The sequence below is a fragment of the Camelina sativa genome, chromosome 11 (assembly GCF_000633955.1).
Source record: "Camelina sativa cultivar DH55 chromosome 11, Cs, whole genome shotgun sequence".
NCBI classification, from domain to species: domain Eukaryota; kingdom Viridiplantae; phylum Streptophyta; class Magnoliopsida; order Brassicales; family Brassicaceae; genus Camelina; species Camelina sativa.
In genome coordinates this window covers 3,423,748-3,444,569 of record NC_025695.1, presented here as the reverse complement: position 1 = coordinate 3,444,569, position 20,822 = coordinate 3,423,748, and the positions used below count along the sequence as shown (strand labels likewise).

At 36.7% G+C, this 20,822-nt stretch overlaps 5 protein-coding genes and 1 long non-coding RNA gene across 12 annotated transcripts in view; 4 read left to right on the top strand and 2 right to left on the bottom strand.

The window, feature by feature from the left end:
- Positions 1-2,712, bottom strand: part of LOC104721405 (E3 ubiquitin-protein ligase MBR2) — a 5,255-nt gene extending 2,543 nt beyond the window's left edge. Inside the window, exons 1-3 of one of the 5 annotated variants that reach the window (XM_010439374.2) lie at positions 2,376-2,712; positions 1,689-1,772; positions 403-1,577 (exon numbers count right to left, since the gene is read on the bottom strand). In XM_010439374.2, coding sequence (XP_010437676.1) covers positions 403-1,494 — 1,092 coding nt within the window. In that variant the 5' untranslated portion in view covers positions 1,495-1,577; positions 1,689-1,772; positions 2,376-2,712. Of the gene's footprint in view, positions 1-7; positions 1,578-1,688; positions 1,779-2,375 lie in introns of those variants that run through there. The other 4 variants (XM_019233171.1, XM_019233169.1, XM_019233170.1 and 1 more) reach the window with 4 other exon arrangements.
- On the top strand, positions 5,186-6,825 carry LOC104721404 (caffeoyl-CoA O-methyltransferase 1). The gene is made up of 5 exons (XM_010439373.2): positions 5,186-5,389; positions 5,479-5,558; positions 5,668-5,812; positions 5,910-6,041; positions 6,303-6,825. The coding sequence occupies exons 1-5, from the start codon at positions 5,264-5,266 to the stop codon at positions 6,594-6,596; spliced, it is 777 nt and encodes a 258-aa protein (XP_010437675.1). The 5' UTR covers positions 5,186-5,263; the 3' UTR covers positions 6,597-6,825.
- On the top strand, positions 8,304-9,815 carry LOC104721403. Its single transcript, XR_757017.1, has 5 exons — positions 8,304-8,394; positions 8,610-8,771; positions 8,995-9,087; positions 9,184-9,591; positions 9,678-9,815. It is a non-coding gene; the product is annotated as an uncharacterized LOC104721403 (long non-coding RNA).
- Positions 9,944-13,153, top strand: LOC104721400 (DEMETER-like protein 3). Its single transcript, XM_010439370.2, has 14 exons — positions 9,944-10,081; positions 10,212-10,517; positions 10,659-10,749; positions 10,834-11,257; positions 11,350-11,429; positions 11,511-11,595; positions 11,682-11,773; positions 11,863-11,931; positions 12,008-12,044; positions 12,133-12,190; positions 12,261-12,397; positions 12,478-12,543; positions 12,621-12,774; positions 12,871-13,153. Exons 1-14 carry the CDS (start codon positions 10,021-10,023, stop codon positions 12,987-12,989), a joined length of 1,779 nt encoding a protein of 592 aa, XP_010437672.1. The 5' UTR covers positions 9,944-10,020; the 3' UTR covers positions 12,990-13,153.
- On the bottom strand, positions 13,042-15,185 carry LOC104721401. Of its 2 annotated transcripts, none has more exons than XM_010439371.2 (10): positions 14,971-15,185; positions 14,710-14,793; positions 14,502-14,576; positions 14,365-14,407; positions 14,219-14,276; positions 13,957-14,112; positions 13,806-13,868; positions 13,619-13,713; positions 13,450-13,546; positions 13,042-13,348 (listed from the first exon to the last, which is right to left on the bottom strand). In XM_010439371.2, exons 1-10 carry the CDS (start codon positions 15,053-15,055, stop codon positions 13,097-13,099), a joined length of 1,008 nt encoding a protein of 335 aa, XP_010437673.1. In that variant the 5' UTR covers positions 15,056-15,185; the 3' UTR covers positions 13,042-13,096. The 2 variants fall into 2 exon arrangements, with proteins under 2 accessions (XP_010437673.1, XP_010437674.1); XM_010439372.2 differs by having other exon boundaries at positions 13,060-13,348; positions 13,450-13,531; positions 14,971-15,183.
- LOC104721399 (probable E3 ubiquitin ligase SUD1) lies at positions 15,432-20,092 on the top strand. 2 transcript variants are annotated; one of them, XM_010439368.2, is made up of 9 exons: positions 15,432-15,956; positions 16,182-16,865; positions 16,972-17,733; positions 17,829-18,040; positions 18,125-18,490; positions 18,653-18,813; positions 18,894-19,057; positions 19,154-19,300; positions 19,381-20,092. In XM_010439368.2, the coding sequence occupies exons 1-9, from the start codon at positions 15,597-15,599 to the stop codon at positions 19,870-19,872; spliced, it is 3,348 nt and encodes a 1,115-aa protein (XP_010437670.1). In that variant the 5' UTR covers positions 15,432-15,596; the 3' UTR covers positions 19,873-20,092. The 2 variants fall into 2 exon arrangements, with proteins under 2 accessions (XP_010437670.1, XP_010437671.1); XM_010439369.2 differs by having other exon boundaries at positions 18,656-18,813; positions 19,381-19,872.

Below are 20,822 nucleotides of genomic sequence, written 5' to 3'. Positions count from 1 at the left end.
TCCTGATCTTCTTTGTCGAGAGCGATGACTCCGACTACTAGATCCAGATGGCGTAGCAGCTTCGTTTGAAGAAACAGAAGGCCCTGTGGGTAGTAATGGAAGAGAAGCACCATGTGTAGCCGATTCAGATTCAGTACTAGGAAATAAAGACCACGGAGCAACTTCTGACATCCTTGATTGATTATGAGGAGAAACCCATGTGGGATTCGGCTGCAAACCATGGATCCCTGAACTCGATCCTGCTCGAGGAACAAAGGGAGAATCTCCAGATGTACTAGCGTTTCCACGAGCGAAACTCCAATGAAACTGATCCGGCACTGGATTTCTCGTTTCAGTTGCAGGTGTAGAAAAGACTGGCTGCTCTGAGTTGTTTCTTGGCGCGTCCCATGGTGGTCCAAATCCCTCTTCAGGCATATTGTTTGTTCTTGAACTCGAAGAAGCATTCCAAGCAAATTGGTGTATATTTCTGGTCAATGCAGGAAGGTGGATCATACTTGGCTGACCATCACCACTGCTTGAGCTACCTGTAACTAGTATTGTTCTTGCATCCGGAGGGTCAACAAAAGGAGAAGTTGCTGGTAACTGCTGTTGCTGACGCACATAACTAGCAGACTGTGAGAAGCTGAATGCTACTGACTCCTGCGGCTGCCTGGGATTTAACCGCCTGCCTGGTCTAGATGTGGTTTCAGTGCTTCTTGTAGAAGGAAAAGCACTTTCTGCAACTGCTCTTCCACGACCCGTTCCAAATATTGGTTCCGGCAGACCAGGCTGATTAGTAACATTTGGAGAATTTTGCGAGGGCATAGACAAACTTAAGCTACTTGAAGCATCATACTGAGTAAGACCCTCATTCCAAGCCCCATGCTCAGTTTGAAAAAGGCAACCATGACTTTCACTAGGAAACGAATGGCTAGGAGCTCCTTCGAAAGCTTTTCTTTTGCAGGATGAACCTAGGCCACCCAACGAAGAACCTGGACCACTACTTCTCTCCTCTGCGGTTTGACTTGAGCTTCCCAATGAACTCTCACCGTTATTATGGCGGATAACTACCCCTGAAGTCGGCAGACCACTACCATTTATTTCCATGTCCTTGCCCAGATTTACATGCTCTAACATATTACTAGAGCTTGATCCACGCAAGAAGGATCCTCCAGGTAACAACATACCATTTGAACCTGATTGCCCTTCCTCAAATCCATATCCGTCTGAGGGAAGCTGACGATCTGTCTTTGAACCAATGGAATTGACCTGATCAGAAGGCCCCAATCTAGAGCTGGATTCACCAAAACTCCACCAGTTATGATTTTGAACAACATGCGAGCTAGAGCTTGGGTAAGTTGGTCGTCCTGAAGCAGTAGCATTGTTTGGAAACTGAACATCCACTGGATCCAGCATACTATTCGAAGTAGTCTCTACATTGGTGCTGCAAATGGGATCTCCATCTGCGTAATTTATTCCAGTAGATGAATCGCCAGTGCTTCGTGGCCCTTGCATTGGACTTATTAATACCTCTGACCAGAACACAACGACTCTTCAGGACAGAAAGCAGTGAGAAACTATAAAGTTCTTGAGGAAACCTAAAGCCACACAAAAACAAAGCAGCAGAAACAAAGATTGAGTAAACAAATCCATTGATGAGAGTTTGTAAAGGTGATAAAACATGAAGGGAACACATATTCCCGGTATACCATTTTGATTTTCAAAGGGTCAGCCCCTTATTTAGCTGCAGCTCCCGTTTTATGTTGTGATTTGGCACTCCAAGAAGGTAAAGTCTGAAACTTGAGAGAGTAAACCATCAGTATTGAAATATCCAATCATATTTCTGAAACAAACAACTGAAGCATCTGCAAAATCATGACTTTAGCTGTTAAGCAACTCAGAAGTAGAATCTTGAGTCTAACAAACTTCATCTATAACAAAAGTCCTTGCAACATTATCTCAAAATCTTGTTGGAAGATGGGAATAGAGAGAATGTAGCTACAGATACTAAAAATCTTTAGACACAATACTGTACTAACTCAAAAGTAGACAAGCCACTCGTTGGAGATTCGTCACAATTTTAGTCAAAGATGAATTACAAGACTGTATTTTTATAACCAAGAATTGCACATTCTGATTCATTCATCATTCATCACAACAAAGAAGACAGCTTTTTCACTTAAAAGAAATCAAAGTTGCAATAGTAAGAAAGAAACCCTAAAAGAAGATAATCCCGATCCGCAGCTATAGCGACGAATCAACAAAACCATCTCCACACAAAAACAAACATGAAGACGATCCAGAAAATGAATCAATCCAAGATCGATCGTATCGTCGTATGATACACAACAACAACAACAAGAAAGTAAAAACATAGAATTGAAGAAATTGAGTACCTGCAAAAATCCCAAATAAAAGATCTCCTTCCAAGCTTAGAGTTTTGTAAAAAGAAAAGCAAAGGCGTTTTCTTTATGTAATATCTCGGTTGTATGAAATAATCAAAGATGTGGTTGTTCTTGAAAATCTCAGTCTCTTCTTGCTCTCTTTAATTTTACCAAGAAAAAAAAAAACAAAATCTCCGAGAGAATGAAGAATGAAAAGAGCATAAAGGAAAGAGATGAAATTTGGGTTATTATTATTATTATTAAGAAGAAGCAGTGGTGGATGAGCGAAGACAAGAGGATTAAGAGGCGTAGAGATTTACATGTGATGATATCTCTCTCTCTTACAACATTTTTCATGTTAGTAATTAAATTTTTGGTTAACATAGATACAATCAATAATAATCTTTAGTTTGGTAATCCTACTGTATTAGATTAGATTAGAGACATTATTTTATTTTTAGTACAAGATTTTTTTCCAGGGGTATACATTTGCAGTTGCTGGTGGTGCTTACCTTTTTTTTATTTTTCTCACTTCTTTTTTGGGGGTTTGTAATAAATGTGAAAATTGGACCGTTTAAAAAACTTAAAAGACGTTTGATTACTATATAAAGTATTTTTTTTTTCTTATTACAAAGGGTTTAATTGAGACGTGAAATGGTAATGTTATGAAAAGAGTTGTGTTACACGTAGCTCTCATGCAGTTTTGTTGTGGAACCCATATTGGCTTGACTTGTATTCTGTTTTTGGGCTATTAAAGTCCAAGAGAGACCCTCCCCTCTAAACTCTAAAAAGCCCCCCCTTCCCTGTTAAGTATAAAATCCATTTTAACTAATAGAAATTATAAACGTGTCCCATCATTTAATTAAGCTTTACAAAAATACATACAACTCAACCATACTCATTACCCACTTTGTTTTGTAGCCTTGCCGGTGGGTTGTCTTGTCTTTATTCATTTTTGCTTTTGGTTACCAAGAAAGTTTTCAGTTCATAGCAAGTCTCCCTCGACTTGTTGTTAACAATGGTGGATTTAAACACTCTCTTTCTCCGGAATCGTATTATCTAAAATAATTAAAATTTGCTTAAGTCTAGTTGTTGTCGTTTGTTATAAAAACATAGTCTTTCTTTTTTGGATGATAACACTAACAAAAAGAAAATAAAATTTGATGAAAATTATAAAATGGGCTATGGCCCAACATGAAGGACTAGTGCTGGCAAAATGGAGATGGGATGGTGCAAGTTTATTTATTCTTCCAACTTGCAACACCAGGGTGGCAGGGTCAAAAGCAGAGAAAGATATCAACCATTTGTTCCAAATTCACAAATATTAGTACTGTATGTAGTAGCCCCGCTATCCCAAAGGTGGGTTCGTTCTAGATTGGTATTTTTTGTATTATACTATTATGTTACACGTAGCTAAGTTTTGTTGACCCATTTGGCTCTGACCTTTACCTCTTTTGTTATGCCTCCGGTATAACAAGTTTTCATCAAATCCAATCCCAGTGTAAGAAAATAAATTTATAGTTTGAGGATTAAATGTGGCTTGGGTAACAACAAGTCAAGATAACGGTAGGGACGACGAGGCCATATAAACTTCATTGTTTTATGACTATCTACCATACATGCGGTTGCTGAATACCCACATGAGATGTAACTAACGAGTACATTATTAAATTAATATCTCATGATATTGGTCACACTAGCCAACATGCATTTGTAAAACATTTGTGATTCCCGCATATAACTTATGAATTAATGCTACGGTCTGTTGATAATACTGTACATACGGCCCATCCCACGCACATAGTAAGTCTTCAACTCCATATAATATCATAGAGGATATTTTTTTATTTATAGTAACCATTTATATGCGAATTGGATCGCATCTTCACACAGAACATATATATTCGCCGCCCATTCCTTAAAATTATCTAGTGTTTTTTTTTTCTTTTCTTTCAAATACAATATGTTTAATAGTATATGTTACATAAGCACATGCATTATATTATCTTTTACAAATGGAGGTCAACTCCATATTCATACCTAGCTCCATGCTTCTGAAAACTTGCCCCAAAAAAATATCACATTGTCCTAAAATGAAATGTTTTAACTAATATCAATTTTCATTTTTCTCTGAGGAATCAACGAGCAATATTTTATTCTATTTTTCTTTTTCGTTTTTTGGTTGTACGAAAGAAACTAAGGATGATTAGTAAGGAAGTCGTCCACCAAAATATTCACCTACCACAAGACACTTGAACACCGAAGCAGAGTGGTTGAATCCACTTTTTATTCCCTTCGCCTCGGTCCTCTATATTCTACTCACCAAGTCTCCCCTTTTTCTTCTTTTTTTTTTTATATTACAGAAAATACCTAATTTCAATTTATAATTATTTAATATACGCCTCATGTATAACTGTGTAATCTCTCATTTCGTCACACTGTTTTGTAATCGGCTAAGCTCAGAATAATATACACAGGAGTAAATACATGATAACAAAATTTGACAGTATACATCAACCGCTAATTCATAAATGAAAAAATAAAAGTTCACTTGTAATATACACAACACACACGTTTTCCTTAGAAATTAAAAACACAAACATAAGCACTTTGGTCTCAATTTGATTTGCCCGGCGGAGGCTTACATTACTCTACCCCTAAAGTGTGTCTGAACTGAAAGCACCAAAGTGGACGGGACCCACCAAAGATAGGGACTGACCAATTGCGTGTTAGGAGAGTTTTTCACCAACCCCGGACCGGGTTTTACCAGAAATAACAAATCCGGTTCGATCCGGTCTTCTCTTTATATAAACCTTTCATGCCATCTGTGTGATTCACCAAGCAAAAAGCACTCAATCTCAACCGAAGAAGACAAGAGCAGAGAGAGAGAGAAGAGAGAAATGGCAACGACAACAACAGAAGCCACGAAGACATCTACCAATGGAGAAGATGAGAAGCAATCTCAGAATCTCAGACACCAAGAAGTTGGTCACAAGAGTCTCTTGCAGAGCGACGATCTCTACCAGGTTCTTCTTCTCAAATGGTTACACCCAAAATTCTGATCATTTTGATTCAATCAAACAACCTAATCTAAATTAAAAAAAAACACATGCAGTATATATTGGAGACAAGTGTGTATCCAAGGGAACCAGAATCGATGAAGGAACTCAGGGAAGTGACAGCAAAACATCCCTGGTTCGTTTTCCTAATACCCATATTATAATAATCCTCTGTTTCGATTACGTTTTTTAAATCAAGATCGAAGTTCTGAAAATTCCCAATGGAATATATAAAAACAAAACAGGAACATAATGACAACATCAGCAGATGAAGGACAGTTCTTGAACATGCTCATCAAGCTCGTTAACGCCAAGAACACAATGGAGATCGGTGTTTACACTGGTTACTCTCTTCTCGCCACCGCTCTTGCTCTCCCTGAAGACGGCAAAGTAAATATATATATCTTCTCATCATCCGATCCTTCCTCCTCTGTTTCATTTTAGTCGAAACTGGGATTGAATATTTTCATCTCTGTTTTATCCTCAGATTCTTGCTATGGACGTTAACAGAGAGAACTACGAATTGGGTTTACCGATCATTGAGAAAGCTGGCGTTGCTCACAAGATCGACTTCAGGGAAGGCCCTGCTCTTCCCGTTCTTGATGAAATCGTAGCTGACGTAAGCATTCTTCTTTCTGACATATATTAACTAGCAATTTAAACGTTTCCAAAAAAGTGAAGATAATGTTAAAAAGAATAATTAGATATTTATGGGCCTAGTGAGCTTGATTTTTTACTATACTTTGCTGGGAATTTCTGTATATTACAAATTTGTTTCCTTTTTAAATATAAGAAAAAATAATTTGATATTAAGGGAATATAAGAAAATAAATATAAAGGGAGTAACCTAATAATAATGATTGTGTGTGGGTTGGTGCAGGAGAAGAACCATGGAACATATGACTTTATCTTTGTTGATGCTGACAAGGATAACTACATCAACTACCATAAACGTCTGATCGATCTTGTGAAAGTTGGAGGAGTGATTGGCTACGACAACACTCTGTGGAACGGTTCGGTCGTGGCTCCTGCTGATGCACCAATGAGGAAGTACGTTCGTTACTACAGAGACTTTGTTCTTGAGCTCAACAAGGCTCTCGCTGCTGACCCTCGGATTGAGATCTGTATGCTCCCTGTGGGTGATGGAATCACTATCTGCCGTCGGATCAGTTAATTTGGACTTTGAGTAACTCCTCCATACTCTGAAGCTTGTCCGCAGTGGATTGTTACCTTTCCTTGTTCTACTACTTTTTCAAACGCATTTTCTCACCAACCCTCTAAAATGGACGTTTTATGTATTTGTTAAGCAATATTATTATCTCCATTGTCGTTCTTGTTTTGCTTTCTTCTGAACAAAGAAATAATAATGTACCTACCTCTTATTCATTTTTGGTTGTTTTGTTTTGTTTTTCTCTATGATACAACGTATAAAGAAAAGATTTGTTTTGCAACAAACATAAGTTGTTGATAAAAGTAATCGACTACATAGGAAATTATCATTAGGTATAGGACTCTACTAAATAGACCTTCTAATAAATAACTCCATATTATAAGAACTTAGATATAGGACAAAAATGTCATGTAAGATTAACTAACATCATATTATAAGATGTTAAACTTTGGGGAACCTGATATAGAGAAGAGAACTGGAGGTCCCTAAGTACATGATGAATTTCTGATTATTGTTTTTGATTATGCTATAGCAAAAACATTTCTTACTTTTATAAAAAAGCATATTTCTTATTTGATTGAAATGCAAACATGATTTTATATTTCGTGTGTTTTGGAAGTAGTTTGAACTTTGAAGCATCAAATCTACAGGTACAAGAAGCTAATTTAGTTTTAAATTTAAGTTAACAAAAACCTGTAACCAATCATAATACAGTTTATTTGTTGAAACTCGTTACGTGTTGGTATTTTGTCAATTGAAATTAGATTACCAAATAAATATTCAACAGAAAAGACGAACAAAGTAAGAAGATTTAGGTTAGCAGTCTTTGAAAATTTTATTAGAATCCCTAAGTTTCAGTTGATAGTTAAAAAGGGACAAAGACGAGTCATTGTGTGTGGTAAATTTTCGATTTAGATTTTCATTTGCTAAAGGAAAGGGTAGAAAATTAGCTGAAGACCAAAATATTGAACAAGAATAATTTGTTGCATCAGTGTTTGGTGTGTTTAAAGTCTTGGTTCTGTTTGTAATTTTACAACCTTGATATAAAAATACTAGGATTCTCTATAAATACGTACTATATAGTTCGTATACCTCACTCGTTGTAACATTCCTGATAATAATAGTAACAAATCACCACAAAATACTGAGTTTAGTAAATTGCCCATAAAATTCGTTAAAGATTTTTATATAATTTTTTTTTTCTTTTGTGGCGATGAATGCTGCATACAAACTTCAGTGGATAATTTGTTACATTTAAGTTAGTTAGTTATTTTATTAATTGAAATATCACTTACTATTTGATAGGATATTTATGTACCCCGAGAAGAATAACATTTAATTACATAATTTTGGTTTGAGGTTAATTTAGAGTTTTTTTTTTTTTCGACAGTTAATTTAGAGTTTAAATAATTTGTTAGTTGTATTTTTTTTTCTTTTAAAAAGATACATAGCCAGAATTTAATTGTTAAATCACAATTACCCGAAAATTAAGATAAAAACAGAAAAGATTTCACCCAATCTTTAACCTAGATTTTGCTAACGCCGATCGAATCGTTCCACTCACTTGCATTGGTTGATTATCTCAACCGAAGAAAAAAATCAAAAAGGAAAAAATTGAGGAGAACCCAAAAAAAAAAAGTGTGAGCAGCACGTGTCCTCCTATATCCTAGAGATTTTTTTTTCTTTTAATGAAAATTGAGAGCCTAGAGATTTTTTTTTTCTTTTTTTCTTTTTTTTTTTTAACATTTCTTCTCCTAAACCTCTTTCTCTCCCCCAAAACCTCCATAATCAATTTGGCAAGGTAAGCTTTTCTTTAACACTTAATTTAATCCCTAGTTTTTTTTTTTTGGGTTGAAATTCTCTGTATCCATCGTTGTAACATCGCTTTCAGTTTAACATCGAATTTGATTGCTTTTGAATGTTTTTTTGTTTTAATGAAAAATTGCTATCGGCCGGTTTGAGAATCAAATCATAGTGACAGTTGTTTTTTTTTTTTTTTTTTTTTTTGNGATGTAGGAGATAGATAAACGATGGACATTGTTCCAAAGACTCCCGAAAAACCTAAATTATTGTTTACTAAATTTTATGTGAGACGAAAATCCATTAAGACGAAAATCTATGGTTCTGTACTTTCTCCACTCGAAATAGATCCTCCTCATAAACAAGAGCTTCAACAAGGTAAACAAAATTATGAAACCTAATTTACTCTTTTGTGTGTGTTTGTTTTTTCCGTTTATAATAATTAGTGACCAAATTTTAATGATAAACATATGATTATATTTTTAGATTCTAAATATGAAATTAGTTAAATTTAGGATAAGAGTTTCAGTTTCTGTGTAGGTCAAGTTTCAGTTGATTTATTGCATAACTAATAATTATTTGTTTCATTGACGGTAAAAAGATAATTCACAAAGCACTGACCAAAAAGAGGAGAAGAAGAAGAATTCAGATGAAGAGCGTGAAAGAAAGTGTCATGAGTCAGATATTTTTCAAGGTAAAGTCATTTTGAAATTCATCTGTAGGTAGGAATACATCGTATGGTTGGTTCATCATATATATCTTATTTATTTGTACACTTTTATGGTGAAAGGTGATGATTCACAACATGTTAGTGGAAAAAGAAAGAGAAATAATCCAAATGAGACACAAAAGCAGCAAAGTAGAAGTAAAACTGAGAAGCCTAAAAAAAGAAATGTGGCTCGAACTTTGAATTTCAATCTTCTTAGTTGTCTTGAGCTCGACAGAATTTGTGGACCAAATTTTCCAAAGGGGAGAAAGAGGATGACTCCAGTTCGTAGATCTGATTTCCACTGTTTGATATCTCCCTACTCATTTGCTCTACCTATTTGGAAAAAGCAGTCAAGAAGGTCTAACCGTAGGAAAAACTTGGTCAGATGGTTTGGAATTGCCTTGTCTCTTTAACTCCAAGAGCAAGAGGAGACCCTACCTTTAGTCGACAGGCTCTCGTCTCAAACAGATGTTTCTTTGCACATTGGAGGTAATCATTTCTTTTTTGTTTACCTTTAAAATTAGAGATTGCTTATATGCTTATTATAACTTTAGTTATACTTATACTACATACAGACACGACTAGTTATGTAGCACCAAAGATGGATTATGCATTCAATAACAGAACTAAAGATTTTGTTGAGCCGTTAATCCAACAAAGGAATCATCAAAAAGATAATGACGTTTCACCTATATTAGAAGTTCCTTTGCAGATTAAAGGTAATTAATTGTTTCTTTTATTTTTCAGAAAGGTTACAAAATTTCATCATGTATACTTAAGCTAACTTTTTTGGTTTTTCTACTATATCATTGTGTTTTTTTTTTTTTTTTTTTTNACCCATGAGACAAGTTAGTTGTGTAGTACCAAACCAAAGCAAAAAAAATTACTAAGAACATCGTTCGGAATTTAATCCAACAAATGACTTATCAGAAAGATCACGGTCTCCCATCCTTGGCAGATGTTCCTTTGCACATTGAAGGTATTCAAGTTTTCTTTTTCTATTTTTTTTTTTGTTAGAGATTGCTTAAAAAGATTTTTTATCAGACATTCATTTTATATACTTTTTCGTTAGTGTCATATATATTTTGTCAATTGTGTATTTTTTGTAGACGCACTCATGAGATCTGCTAGTGATGTACCCGTAGGACGAGAAAAAACTAAGGATATTGCTAAGTTAATCAAAGAAATGAGAAGATTAAATATCAACAAAAGGGTAACAACAACGTTGATCGAATCTGGCAAAAAACTTGTTACTGCAAAGGTTAAACTTGATTCAGAGACCGTTAAAGAGTGGAAGCGCTTAATGGTGAATAAATCACATGATGACAAGGAAACAAATGCCGAGTGGAAACAAAAAAGGGAGAACTTCGAAGGTCCTATAGATCTTTTCATTAGTCGGATGCATCTTCTACAAGGTACTATTATTGTTATTGTTGTTAGAATGAGCTTATCAGTGTAAATACAATCTATAAAGAATTCAAGTTCAAGTGACTATGTAAAGTACATTGTTATTGAAATGATTTCCTCTCATGATGTTATCAATTATTATTCTACAGGCGATAGAAAGTTTAAGCAGTGGAAAGGCTCGGTTGTTGACTCAGTGGTTGGAGTTTTCTTGACACAAAATGTTTCTGATTATCTTTCAAGGTAAAACTTGAGTTAAACTGCTAAGAAATTTGGAAAACCAGTTGAGATAACATATGTCTGCTTTAATTACAATATTTTTTACAGCAACGCTTTCATGAGTGTGGCTGCAAATTTTCCCGCGAATGCAAGAGAATGTTTAGATCCTCTAGCATACTACATTGAGGAACCTGAAGATGTTAATGACTCAATTCTTGATGACCAAGAACCAACTCATATAGGAAACGATGATGCTAAGAATTCTCAGTTCATCACCTTATCTAAGGATTCAATACCAGAGGTAGAAAAACATGAGAAATCTGCAAAAAGGAAAAACAAAAAAACCGGTATTATGGAAGATGCGATTGTTGATTGGAAGACTATTAGAAATACGTACAGAAAAGAAGGATCTCGACACAAAATGCATATGGACTCTGTGAATTGGAATGATGTGAGACTATCTGGCCAGAAATTTTTTGAAAACATCATTAGAACACGAGGGCAATTCAGGATTCTTTCAGGAAGAATTAAGGTAAGAAAAGCAAAAAGAATTCAAGAACTTTGTGAATTAATTATTTTAAAGATTTAAGACTAATATTTCTTTTTTATATGATTTTTCTCAAGAAATTTCTCAACGATGAGGTTAAACAAAATGGAACTATTGATCTTGAATGGCTCCGAGATGCTCCATCAGATCTAGTGAAGTATGTTTATGTTAGTTTTTATGTTTCTATTGATATCATTATTTGCAAGCATCATTAACAGTTTGTATTTTTTTTTATCAGGAGATATCTATTGGATATTGAAGGGATAGGACTAAAGAGTGCTGAATGTGTACGACTGTTAGGAATTAAACATTCTGCATTTCCGGTATAATAAGATTTTGATAACTTTTTCACTTGAAGTTTACTTATTTTTGCTTACTCATTAAAACCTTCTGCTTTTGATGTTTATAGGTTGACACAAATGTTGGTCGTATAGCCGTTAGACTTGGTTGGGTTCCTCTTGAACCTTTACCAGATGGAATTCAAATGCATCAACTATCCCAGTTCTGTTTTCTCATCAATTTGATTTTTAAAAAAATAGTATATGGTAATTTACTAATAACTATCACCTATAAAATCACCCTTGTTTCAGGTACCCTTCAATGGATTCGATTCAACAATACCTTTGGCCACGACTATGTAAACTTCCTCAAGAAACTCTGTAAGTTCAAATGCTTTTCTTTTTTTCTCAACAAGCCAATTATTTGTAATACCATATGAATATATATTGCTTGCAGATATGTGCTTCCTGACAATCATAAGCTTCTCGACGATGTAAGTATATTTGCTCTTAACTACAAAAAATGCAACGATTTTGTATAACTTATGCGGTAATGTTTTTATTGTTACACATATTATATAGTTTGAGAGAAGAGAACTTGATGATCCGAGTCCCTACCTTCTTGCGATTTGGCAACCAGGTATGGTACAAACATAATTTATCCATTGTTTACATAAAACATAAACTAAGTTTTTATTGGATATGTTTAGGTGAAACGTCAAACTCGTTCACTCAACCAAAAAAAAAGTGTGACTTTGACGGATCAGAATTATGCAAGAAAAAGACTTGTTCTTATTGTTGGACTATACGTGAACAAAGCTCTAACACTTTTCGTGGAACAATTTTGGTAAGTAGAATTTACATTTTAGCTTTTTCTAACGTTGTTTACTTGATACTCACATGACATGGATGAATGCAACTGAACAGATTCCATGTAGAACAGCAATGCGAGGGGGTTTCCCACTCAATGGAACATATTTTCAGACTAATGAGGCAAGTGATTTTTTCTTTTTGTTCATAACATTTCTTTAAAATAATTCTTTTATTGAGCAATTAGATTTTGTTCTCAGGTTTTTGCAGATCATGAGACAAGTTTAGAACCCGTTGTGTTTCCTAGAGAGTGGTGTGACGGACTAGAAAAACGTGCCATGTACTGTGGTTCGTCGGTATCATCTATTTTTCGACTTTTAGACACAAGACGGATTCAATTTTGCTTTTGGACCGGTAACAAACATATTTTTTTTAAATTAAAAATAGTTGTTGAATTCTTAAATTAAAAATAATTGTGCAATAATGTTGTGTGGTGATGATAATGTGCAGGGTTTTTATGTATGAGAGCATTTGATAGAAAGAAGCGAATGCCACAAGAACTTGTCCGAAGACTACACACGCCACCTGTTGGGAGAGGGGCAAAATACATGCATGATGATGATATATAATCGTTTAGTTTAGTTTTTCTTTTGTGTAATTTTGCAAACTTTTTAAATTGAATGACAAAAGAAGCTTTTATGATTAAAAACAAATGGTTTTTCATATGATTTGGTTTTCATTCTGTGTACAAAACGAAATTGGAAATATGGTGTAGTCCAGCCTCTTCATAACATTTAGCAATTTGGTTCAAGGATTCAGACCAAGTTCCTTCAATAGAAGCCAAATCCAAGAGAAAAGCCGCAACATCCAAGGCGACTTGGACTGGGGCTTTCCCTTTCGTCAAATCCTCAAGACGACCTTCATCACTCACTTTCTCCCTTATGAATTCAATCTGCTCGTCTTCCCATTGCGCAATACTAGCAACGTCCTGCATGTTTTCAAGCTGTCATGACTATGAAAATGCTTTTCTATGCTTTAAAACTTAAAACAGCCAAAAAAAGAAGTACAAGAAATATTTTTTTGACATGCCTCATAAGGACATCCTAATGTCCACCAAGGTGATTTCAATGCTACTCTAGCCGCATCTTTTGCTTCTGAATTCCTTCCTACCCTGCAAATAAGAATCCTAAAACATGTGGCTCTATATTTCTCTACGAAGATAATAAGCAGATACATTATATATGTATTGTTTACGAACTTCTGCAGTATGTTTGCATAATATACAAAAGGTCGTCCAAATCCTGGAAAGAGGTCTTTCTTTGTGTAAAACTCTCCTGTTACCATAGCTGAAACCTTGCAGGGACAAAAGAAGTCCTTTAAAATTTTAACAAAAGCGTGATTCATAAATGGAGGATGTGATATTATATGCTATAAAAGATTCTTACATGATCTCCTTCATCGAAATGCCGTAATACTTTTTGTTCCAACAAATCTGGAAATAGTCCAACCTATATACAATACAAATAACAAAAATATTGTTTATTATTTGTGGTGTACATAGCACATTTGATAAGTAATGGTTCTTTAAAGTCTTACCTTCTTCAAGACGTAGACATTGAGATTGTCAATTTGAGATTCAGCACAAGCACCCTTTTTGTAAAGTTTTTCACCTGCCTCTGCTGCAGCACGATAAAGTTCTGTCAACTCTTTTGCATCTTCTTCAACCAGAATCCGGTGAATATACTCATCTACCTGAATATCAGAAACTGTTAAAAATTGCTTCTTGGTAACAAAAACAAAAGACATAAGTCCTCTAAAAAAGGATAAGCTACGTATATCAAGAATGTAAAGTCATTACATTTCTAGCTATAAGCCGGACTCCACTCCTCCAAACTTCCACAACCGGCATATCCATTCTGTTCTCAGATACAAAAAGTTAATATCCCAACAGCATATACTTATTTACCACTGCAACAGTTACCAAGAATGATCCAAATCTCTTACCCTGGAGGAGCAGTAGGCCATCTCAGAAGTGCAGTAATAGAGCCTACTTAGACAATAAACCAGAAAACACAAGATTAAACAAAAGCTCCTGGAACAGAAAGAAAAGCTAATGGATTCGATCAAATGTGTGACCTTACCTGAAGAATTCTTCGAAAGCGGAATAGCAAGAGGTATGAGACCCTGCTTAGCTCCAGGAGATATGATTGTTTCACCTGCAGGACGAAAACAAGAGAGATTCTAAGATCCAAAATTTTCCCTTTTCCAATATTACCAATCCAGAGTACTCAATAAATATCACTGATAAGCTTGGACCTAATGAGGAACAAAATTGAGATTGATATTAACCTCTTGTTTGAAGCACTTTGAGTAAGTGCTGAAGATGCATTGGAGGTTCAGTGGCAGCTACATCTTTGATAAATGATACATGCCCTGCACGAAAAATCTAACCTTTTTAAGTCAATCCTTATGTGTTACACATTCTTTTAAAATTGTTGTCTCTCCCTCCAAGCATAATTATAAAGATAGTCACTGTCATTTTCCTACAAAAGATGGTTTCTACAATACAATCAACAATATCTCACACATTTGAGAAAAAGACGAAATTACCAGAAGAACAACAGGAGACTCTAGCTCTGATATGGCGTAAAGGGCGACTAATACAAGGAGTTATATGCAGCGAAAGCGAAGCCATGGCTCCTTATCTCTCTATCTATCTTTCTTTCTTTCTCTTCACTCTGCTTCCTCAACCTCACACTGTCACACATACTAGTGCTCGTGTCAAAAAAAACTGTGATTAGTAAAAATTCAGCTTTTAGCCGGAGAGCAAAACATAGCCATTGATTCTGTCTGATGAGAATCGTGTCTAGAAAAAGAAAAAGAGAGTGATGGGCCTTAAATGGGCTAAAATCTTTCTTATTAAACCCATAATCTAAAAATGCGTAACCGACAAAAACCGTCAATAAATGTACAATAGTGAAGGTCAATTTCGTCAATTACCGGTTAACATGACCCGGTTTATAAATCAATTTACTCGGTGCCTTCGTGTTTTTTCTTTTCTATTTGGATTCTCGAGGATAATAAATAAAGAAAAAAAAAATCGCGATAGACGACGACCCCCTTTCCTCTTAGCTCCACGTTATCAGACTCTCAACCGAGTCGAGTCCGTTTCTAATCAACCGCCCCCGCCGTCGCCGTCACCGTGACCACCGTCTGCGCATAGCCCGGATTTCTCCATGGAGATTTCCTCGGCCGATTCGTCGTCAATCTCTGGCGCTGCGGCGGCCGCTTCTGAGGTTGTCTCAGAGCATTCCTCTTCATCATCTTCTTCTTCCTCTTCGTCCATGTCTGCTTCGTCGCCGAATCAGGCCTCCCCCAATCCTTTCTCGACCATGGATCCCTCAGTTCCGACGTCGGCAGCGTCGAGGTATGTTGATGATGACGAAGATGAGGAGGACGTGTGCAGGATCTGTAGAAATCCTGGGGATTCAGACAATCCGCTACGGTATCCGTGTGCTTGTAGCGGAAGCATCAAGTTTGTTCACCAGGATTGTCTTCTTCAGTGGCTTAATCATAGCAACGCTCGTCAATGCGAGGTTTTGTTTCCTTTTTACCCTCTTTGCAGATTTCAGATTCTTCTTATTAAGATCTAGATCATGTATTAGGAATATTTGAATTGATCGGAAATGGCCTGTTTTACTTTTTAATGATTCTTTTAGTTTTGGGACCTTTGGGGTGAACGAATGGGTAATTTACATACGATTTATGTGTGATCATCTTACTTATTGTTTGAGTTTATTGGTAACTTCATAACTGCGCAGGTTTGCAAGCATCCTTTCTCGTTCTCGCCAGTGTATGCTGACAATGCTCCGTCGAGGCTCCCTTTCCAGGAGTTTGTAGTTGGAATTGCAATGAAAGCTTGCCATGTTTTGCAGTTCTTTCTGAGGTTGAGTTTTGTGCTTTCTGTCTGGCTTCTCACTATACCTTTCATTACGTTTTGGATATGGCGATTGGCTTTTGTGCGAAGTTTTGGTGAAGCTCAGAGGTTGTTCTTAAGCCACATCTCCACCACAGTAATTCTCACCGATTGTTTGCATGGGTTCTTACTATCGGCGAGTATTGTCTTCATCTTCCTTGGAGCGACTTCATTAAGGGATTACTTTAGGCATTTACGAGAGCTGGGGGGACAAGATGAGAGAGAAGATGACGGGGACAGAAATGGTGCTCGCGCTGCAAGACGACCTGCTGGACAAGTTAATAGGAATCTTGCCGGAGAGGGGAATGTCGAAGATGCTGGAGATCAGGGTGCTGCGGTTGGTCAGATTGCTAGAAGGAATCCCGAAAATGTTTTGGCAAGGTTGGACATACAAGCAGCTCGTCTCGAGGCTCAGGTTGAACAGATGTTTGATGGTTTGGACGATGCTGATGGTGCAGAAGACGTTCCATTTGATGAGCTTGTTGGAATGCAGGGTCCAGTGTTTCATTTGGTTGAGAATGCCTTTACTGTAAGTTTATGTTTCTACCCTTGTGATTCATATTTTGGAGTCTATTATCCCTTCTTCTTTACTATTGGCCCTTCCTTGAATCTTTTTGATGTTCATAACGTTGCAGGTTCTAGCAAGCAATATGATATTCCTTGGTGTTGTGATATTTGTGCCCTTCACGTTAGGACGGGTTATACTGTATCACGTGTCATGGCTTTTTGCTGCTGCTAGAGGCCCTGTCATGACCGCATCGATGCATTTGACAGATACTGGACTATCATTGGAAAATATAACTCTGAAGAGTGCGCTGACTGCTGTCTCAAATTTGACTAACGAGGGTCAAGAAAATGGCTTGCTTGGTCAACTCACAGATATGGTGAAAGTCAACGGAAGTGAATTGAATGGAGCAAACAATACACTATCAGTTGGTGCTGATCTCTTGAAAGGTTCTGCTGCTGGGGCCTCAAAGCTATCTGATATTACAACTCTGGCTGTTGGGTACATGTTTATAGTATCTCTGGTGTTCCTCTACCTTGGGATCATTGCACTGATTCGATATGCCAAGGGTGAGCCACTGACCGTTGGGAGATTTTATGGGATTGCATCTATAGTAGAAGCTGTACCATCCCTCCTTAGGCAGTTCTTGGCAGCAATGAGGCATCTGATGACTATGATTAAAGTTGCCTTCCTTTTGGTCATCGAGCTTGGGGTCTTCCCTCTGATGTGTGGGTGGTGGCTAGATGTTTGCACAGTGAGGATGTTTGGTAAAACAATGTCCCACAGGGTACAGTTTTTATCAATTTCTCCACTGGCAAGCTCACTTGTACATTGGGTTGTCGGAATCATGTACATGTTGCAAATAAGCATCTTTGTCAGCCTTCTTCGAGGGGTACTATGTTTTCCTTGCGCATAAATCTCATATTAGAAACATTTTTTCTTCTCTGCTACTGACTAATGCTTTTAACACTATTGTGCCAAATGCAGGTTCTTCGCCCTGGAGTTCTGTATTTCCTTCGCGATCCTGCAGATCCTAATTACAATCCGTTCCGTGATTTGATTGATGATCCAGTTCACAAGCATGCTCGGAGGGTATTGTTATCTGTTGCTGTGTATGGCAGTTTGATTGTCATGTTGGTATTTTTACCAGTCAAACTTGCAATCCGGATGGCTCCTTCGATCTTTCCGCTCGACATATCGTAAGAAATATAGGTTAACCTCTTGTTTTGGATATTTTCTGTTGGAGATTGAATTGATCTTTCTTAAATTTTGGATTTATGCAGTGTATCTGACCCATTCACTGAGATTCCGGCCGACATGCTTCTCTTTCAAATATGCATACCATTTATTATCGAGCATTTCAGACTCCGGACCACAATTAAGTCCCTTCTACGCTGCTGGTTCACCGGTGTCGGTTGGGCGCTTGGTTTGACAGACTTCCTCTTGCCAAGACCAGAGGACAACATTGGTCAGGAAAATGGAAACGGTGAACCAGGAAGGCAGAACAGAGCACAAGTATTGCAGGTCGGTGGACCTGAGAGGGCTATGGCTGCGCTTCCAGCAGCTGATGACCCTAACAGAAGTCTCCTGCGCGCTAATGCCAACATGGGTGAGGAATATGAAGATGATGAAGAACAATCTGATTCAGAGTAAGTCCTTACTTAAGAAAGAAATAAACTAAAAGCTTTTGTGATGTTTAGCATTGTGCATGCTTGAAGTAATTAACAGTAGTGTGCAGTTGGTTATTGAGTTGACTAGGTACATCAAAAAATTATATTAGGTCTTCCGCTTATATGAATGTATTTTTGTAGCAGGTACAACTTTGTGGTCCGGATAATTCTTCTTCTACTTGTTGCATGGGTGACTCTTCTCCTCTTCAATTCGGCATTGATAGTTGTACCAGTTTCGCTTGGGCGAGCATTATTTAGTGCCATCCCAATTCTTCCGATAACTCATGGCATCAAATGCAATGGTAATGTTTGTTAATTTTGATCTTCTGAGTTATTCTTTCGCACATTTACACAATATTAACAAAATCTTTTAAATATGTAGACCTGTATGCATTCGTCATTGGCACATATGCCTTTTGGACTACAATATCTGGTGCAAGATATGCTATCGAGCATGTCAAGTCAAAGAGGACTTCAGTCTTGCTTAATCAAATATGGAAATGGTGTGGAATTGTCTTCAAGAGCTCGGTGCTGTTAGCCATATGGGTAAGTGGTTTGTGCTGTTATTTTCTTGATGTTTTCGACACTGAAATCTCTGTTTTTTACTATGGTTTTTGTGCTTTTAACATGGTGATTTAACAGGTTTTTATCATTCCGGTACTGATTGGACTTCTGTTTGAGCTTTTGGTGATTGTCCCAATGAGAGTCCCAGTAGATGAAAGCCCTGTCTTCCTCCTGTATCAAGACTGGGCTCTCGGGCTCATCTTTTTGAAGATCTGGACAAGATTGGTAAGTAATCTCTCTAAATCAGCAACTTTTGCCACATAAAAAAAGAGTTTTTGTCACTAATCAACAATGTCAATGGACAGGTGATGCTGGATCATATGCTTCCAATAGTTGATGATAGCTGGAGGGAAAAGTTTGAGAGGGTTAGACAAGATGGATTCTCGAGGCTTCAAGGGTTATGGGTACTTAGAGAGATTGTGTTCCCCATCGTGATGAAACTCCTAACAGCTCTATGTGTGCCTTATGTACTGGCGAGAGGAGTGTTCCCAATGCTCGGATATCCACTAGTAGTGAACTCAGCGGTCTACAGATTTGCGTGGATAGGTTGTCTCTCGGTGAGCCTCTTCTGCTTCTGTGCAAAAAGATGCCATGTGTGGTTCAGAAACCTTCACAACTCTATCCGTGATGACCGTTATCTCATTGGTCGGAGACTCCATAACTTTGGGGAAGCTGCTTTGGCTAACCAAAACCGAAGGCAAGGTAGTGAGGATGTAGGAGATGGTGTCTTGATAGGACGTGAGGGAGACGTTGACAATGGACTAAGGCTCAGACGTGCTATCCAACAAGAAGCTTAGAAAGGATATAGAAGTTTGTCAAACTGTTCACCGAGTCGTTTAATATTTGTGTACTTTGAGCCGTTAAGGAATGGCTTTGAAAATTTATTAGTCGATGTTGTAATTATTATATCCGTTGATCCTCTTCGCTTTTTTCTTTACTTTTGTTTTTGTGTGTATTAAAAACTAAAAAAATCTTTAGAAATAATGCTTCGTTAGTCCATATGCCTTGTGTGTTCTATTGTAATGCTTTTTGAAAAAATTGCCTTTTGCAAACTCTTTTTATGTGCAGAGGCATTTATTAAGTCTTAAGGTGGCCACAGAAAAACCAATTTATGAACAATAGTGATGAAAGGAGGATTTATTGTTGGTTCAAAGATTTTAAACAAATGTATTGGCACATAAAACATATTGAAGTTAAAAACTTAAAATAACTATTGAAGAACACAGGACGATTAGATGTAAAGTTAAAGAGCGAAGTTATAATTATTAACCCAAGTCCATTCAAATGTGTTTGGATGAGATTTCATCCTTTGTATTTTTAAGTGAAAATGAAATACACTTCCATATCAATTCATATATCCAATGTGACATCACAATCCATGTCCAAATCCTTAATATTTGAATAAAGGGTTATTTTAATTAGTATATAAATAAATATTGAATCTCACTATATTTTCATTATTTTGATAAGGATTTTAATAATAGTCCATAAAAATTCTTGACTTAATGGAATAAAATCTCTTTCCCAAAAAAGGCTAAGTTAAAGACGCATAACCCGACAAAAACCGGTTAATAAAATAAACAAAAAAAAAGGAAGGGGTCAAATACCGGTTTACAATCCCGGTCTAGGTCCTCCCTCTTATCTCTCGGCGTTGTGAATTGGGCGGGAGCTTATTGTGTGACCTTTCTCCACCTCAATACGATTCTGAGCACTCCCCCTCCCTGGCCAACCAAAAAAAAAAAAAAAA

Excerpts from the sequence above, each read along its gene's own strand:
- LOC104721399 (XM_010439368.2), top strand. The coding sequence starts at position 15,597 with ATGGAGATTTCCTCGGCCGATTCGTCGTCAATCTCTGGCGCTGCGGCG. Across the intron at positions 18,814-18,893 it reads TCATGGCATCAAATGCAATG|ACCTGTATGCATTCGTCATT; the intron begins GTAATGTTTGTT and ends TTAAATATGTAG. Across the intron at positions 19,301-19,380 it reads TGAAGATCTGGACAAGATTG|GTGATGCTGGATCATATGCT; the intron begins GTAAGTAATCTC and ends GTCAATGGACAG.
- LOC104721400 (XM_010439370.2), top strand. The coding sequence starts at position 10,021 with ATGACTTATCAGAAAGATCACGGTCTCCCATCCTTGGCAGATGTTCCT. Across the intron at positions 11,596-11,681 it reads TTAAACATTCTGCATTTCCG|GTTGACACAAATGTTGGTCG; the intron begins GTATAATAAGAT and ends TGATGTTTATAG. Across the intron at positions 11,932-12,007 it reads AAACTTCCTCAAGAAACTCT|ATATGTGCTTCCTGACAATC; the intron begins GTAAGTTCAAAT and ends TATTGCTTGCAG.
- LOC104721401 (XM_010439371.2), bottom strand. The coding sequence starts at position 15,055 with ATGGCTTCGCTTTCGCTGCATATAACTCCTTGTATTAGTCGCCCTTTA. Across the intron at positions 14,577-14,709 it reads CAAAGTGCTTCAAACAAGAG|GTGAAACAATCATATCTCCT; the intron begins GTTAATATCAAT and ends TTCGTCCTGCAG. Across the intron at positions 13,547-13,618 it reads TATGCAAACATACTGCAGAA|GATTCTTATTTGCAGGGTAG; the intron begins GTTCGTAAACAA and ends CACATGTTTTAG.
- LOC104721404 (XM_010439373.2), top strand. The coding sequence starts at position 5,264 with ATGGCAACGACAACAACAGAAGCCACGAAGACATCTACCAATGGAGAA. Across the intron at positions 5,813-5,909 it reads CTCTCCCTGAAGACGGCAAA|ATTCTTGCTATGGACGTTAA; the intron begins GTAAATATATAT and ends TTTTATCCTCAG. Across the intron at positions 6,042-6,302 it reads TTGATGAAATCGTAGCTGAC|GAGAAGAACCATGGAACATA; the intron begins GTAAGCATTCTT and ends GGGTTGGTGCAG.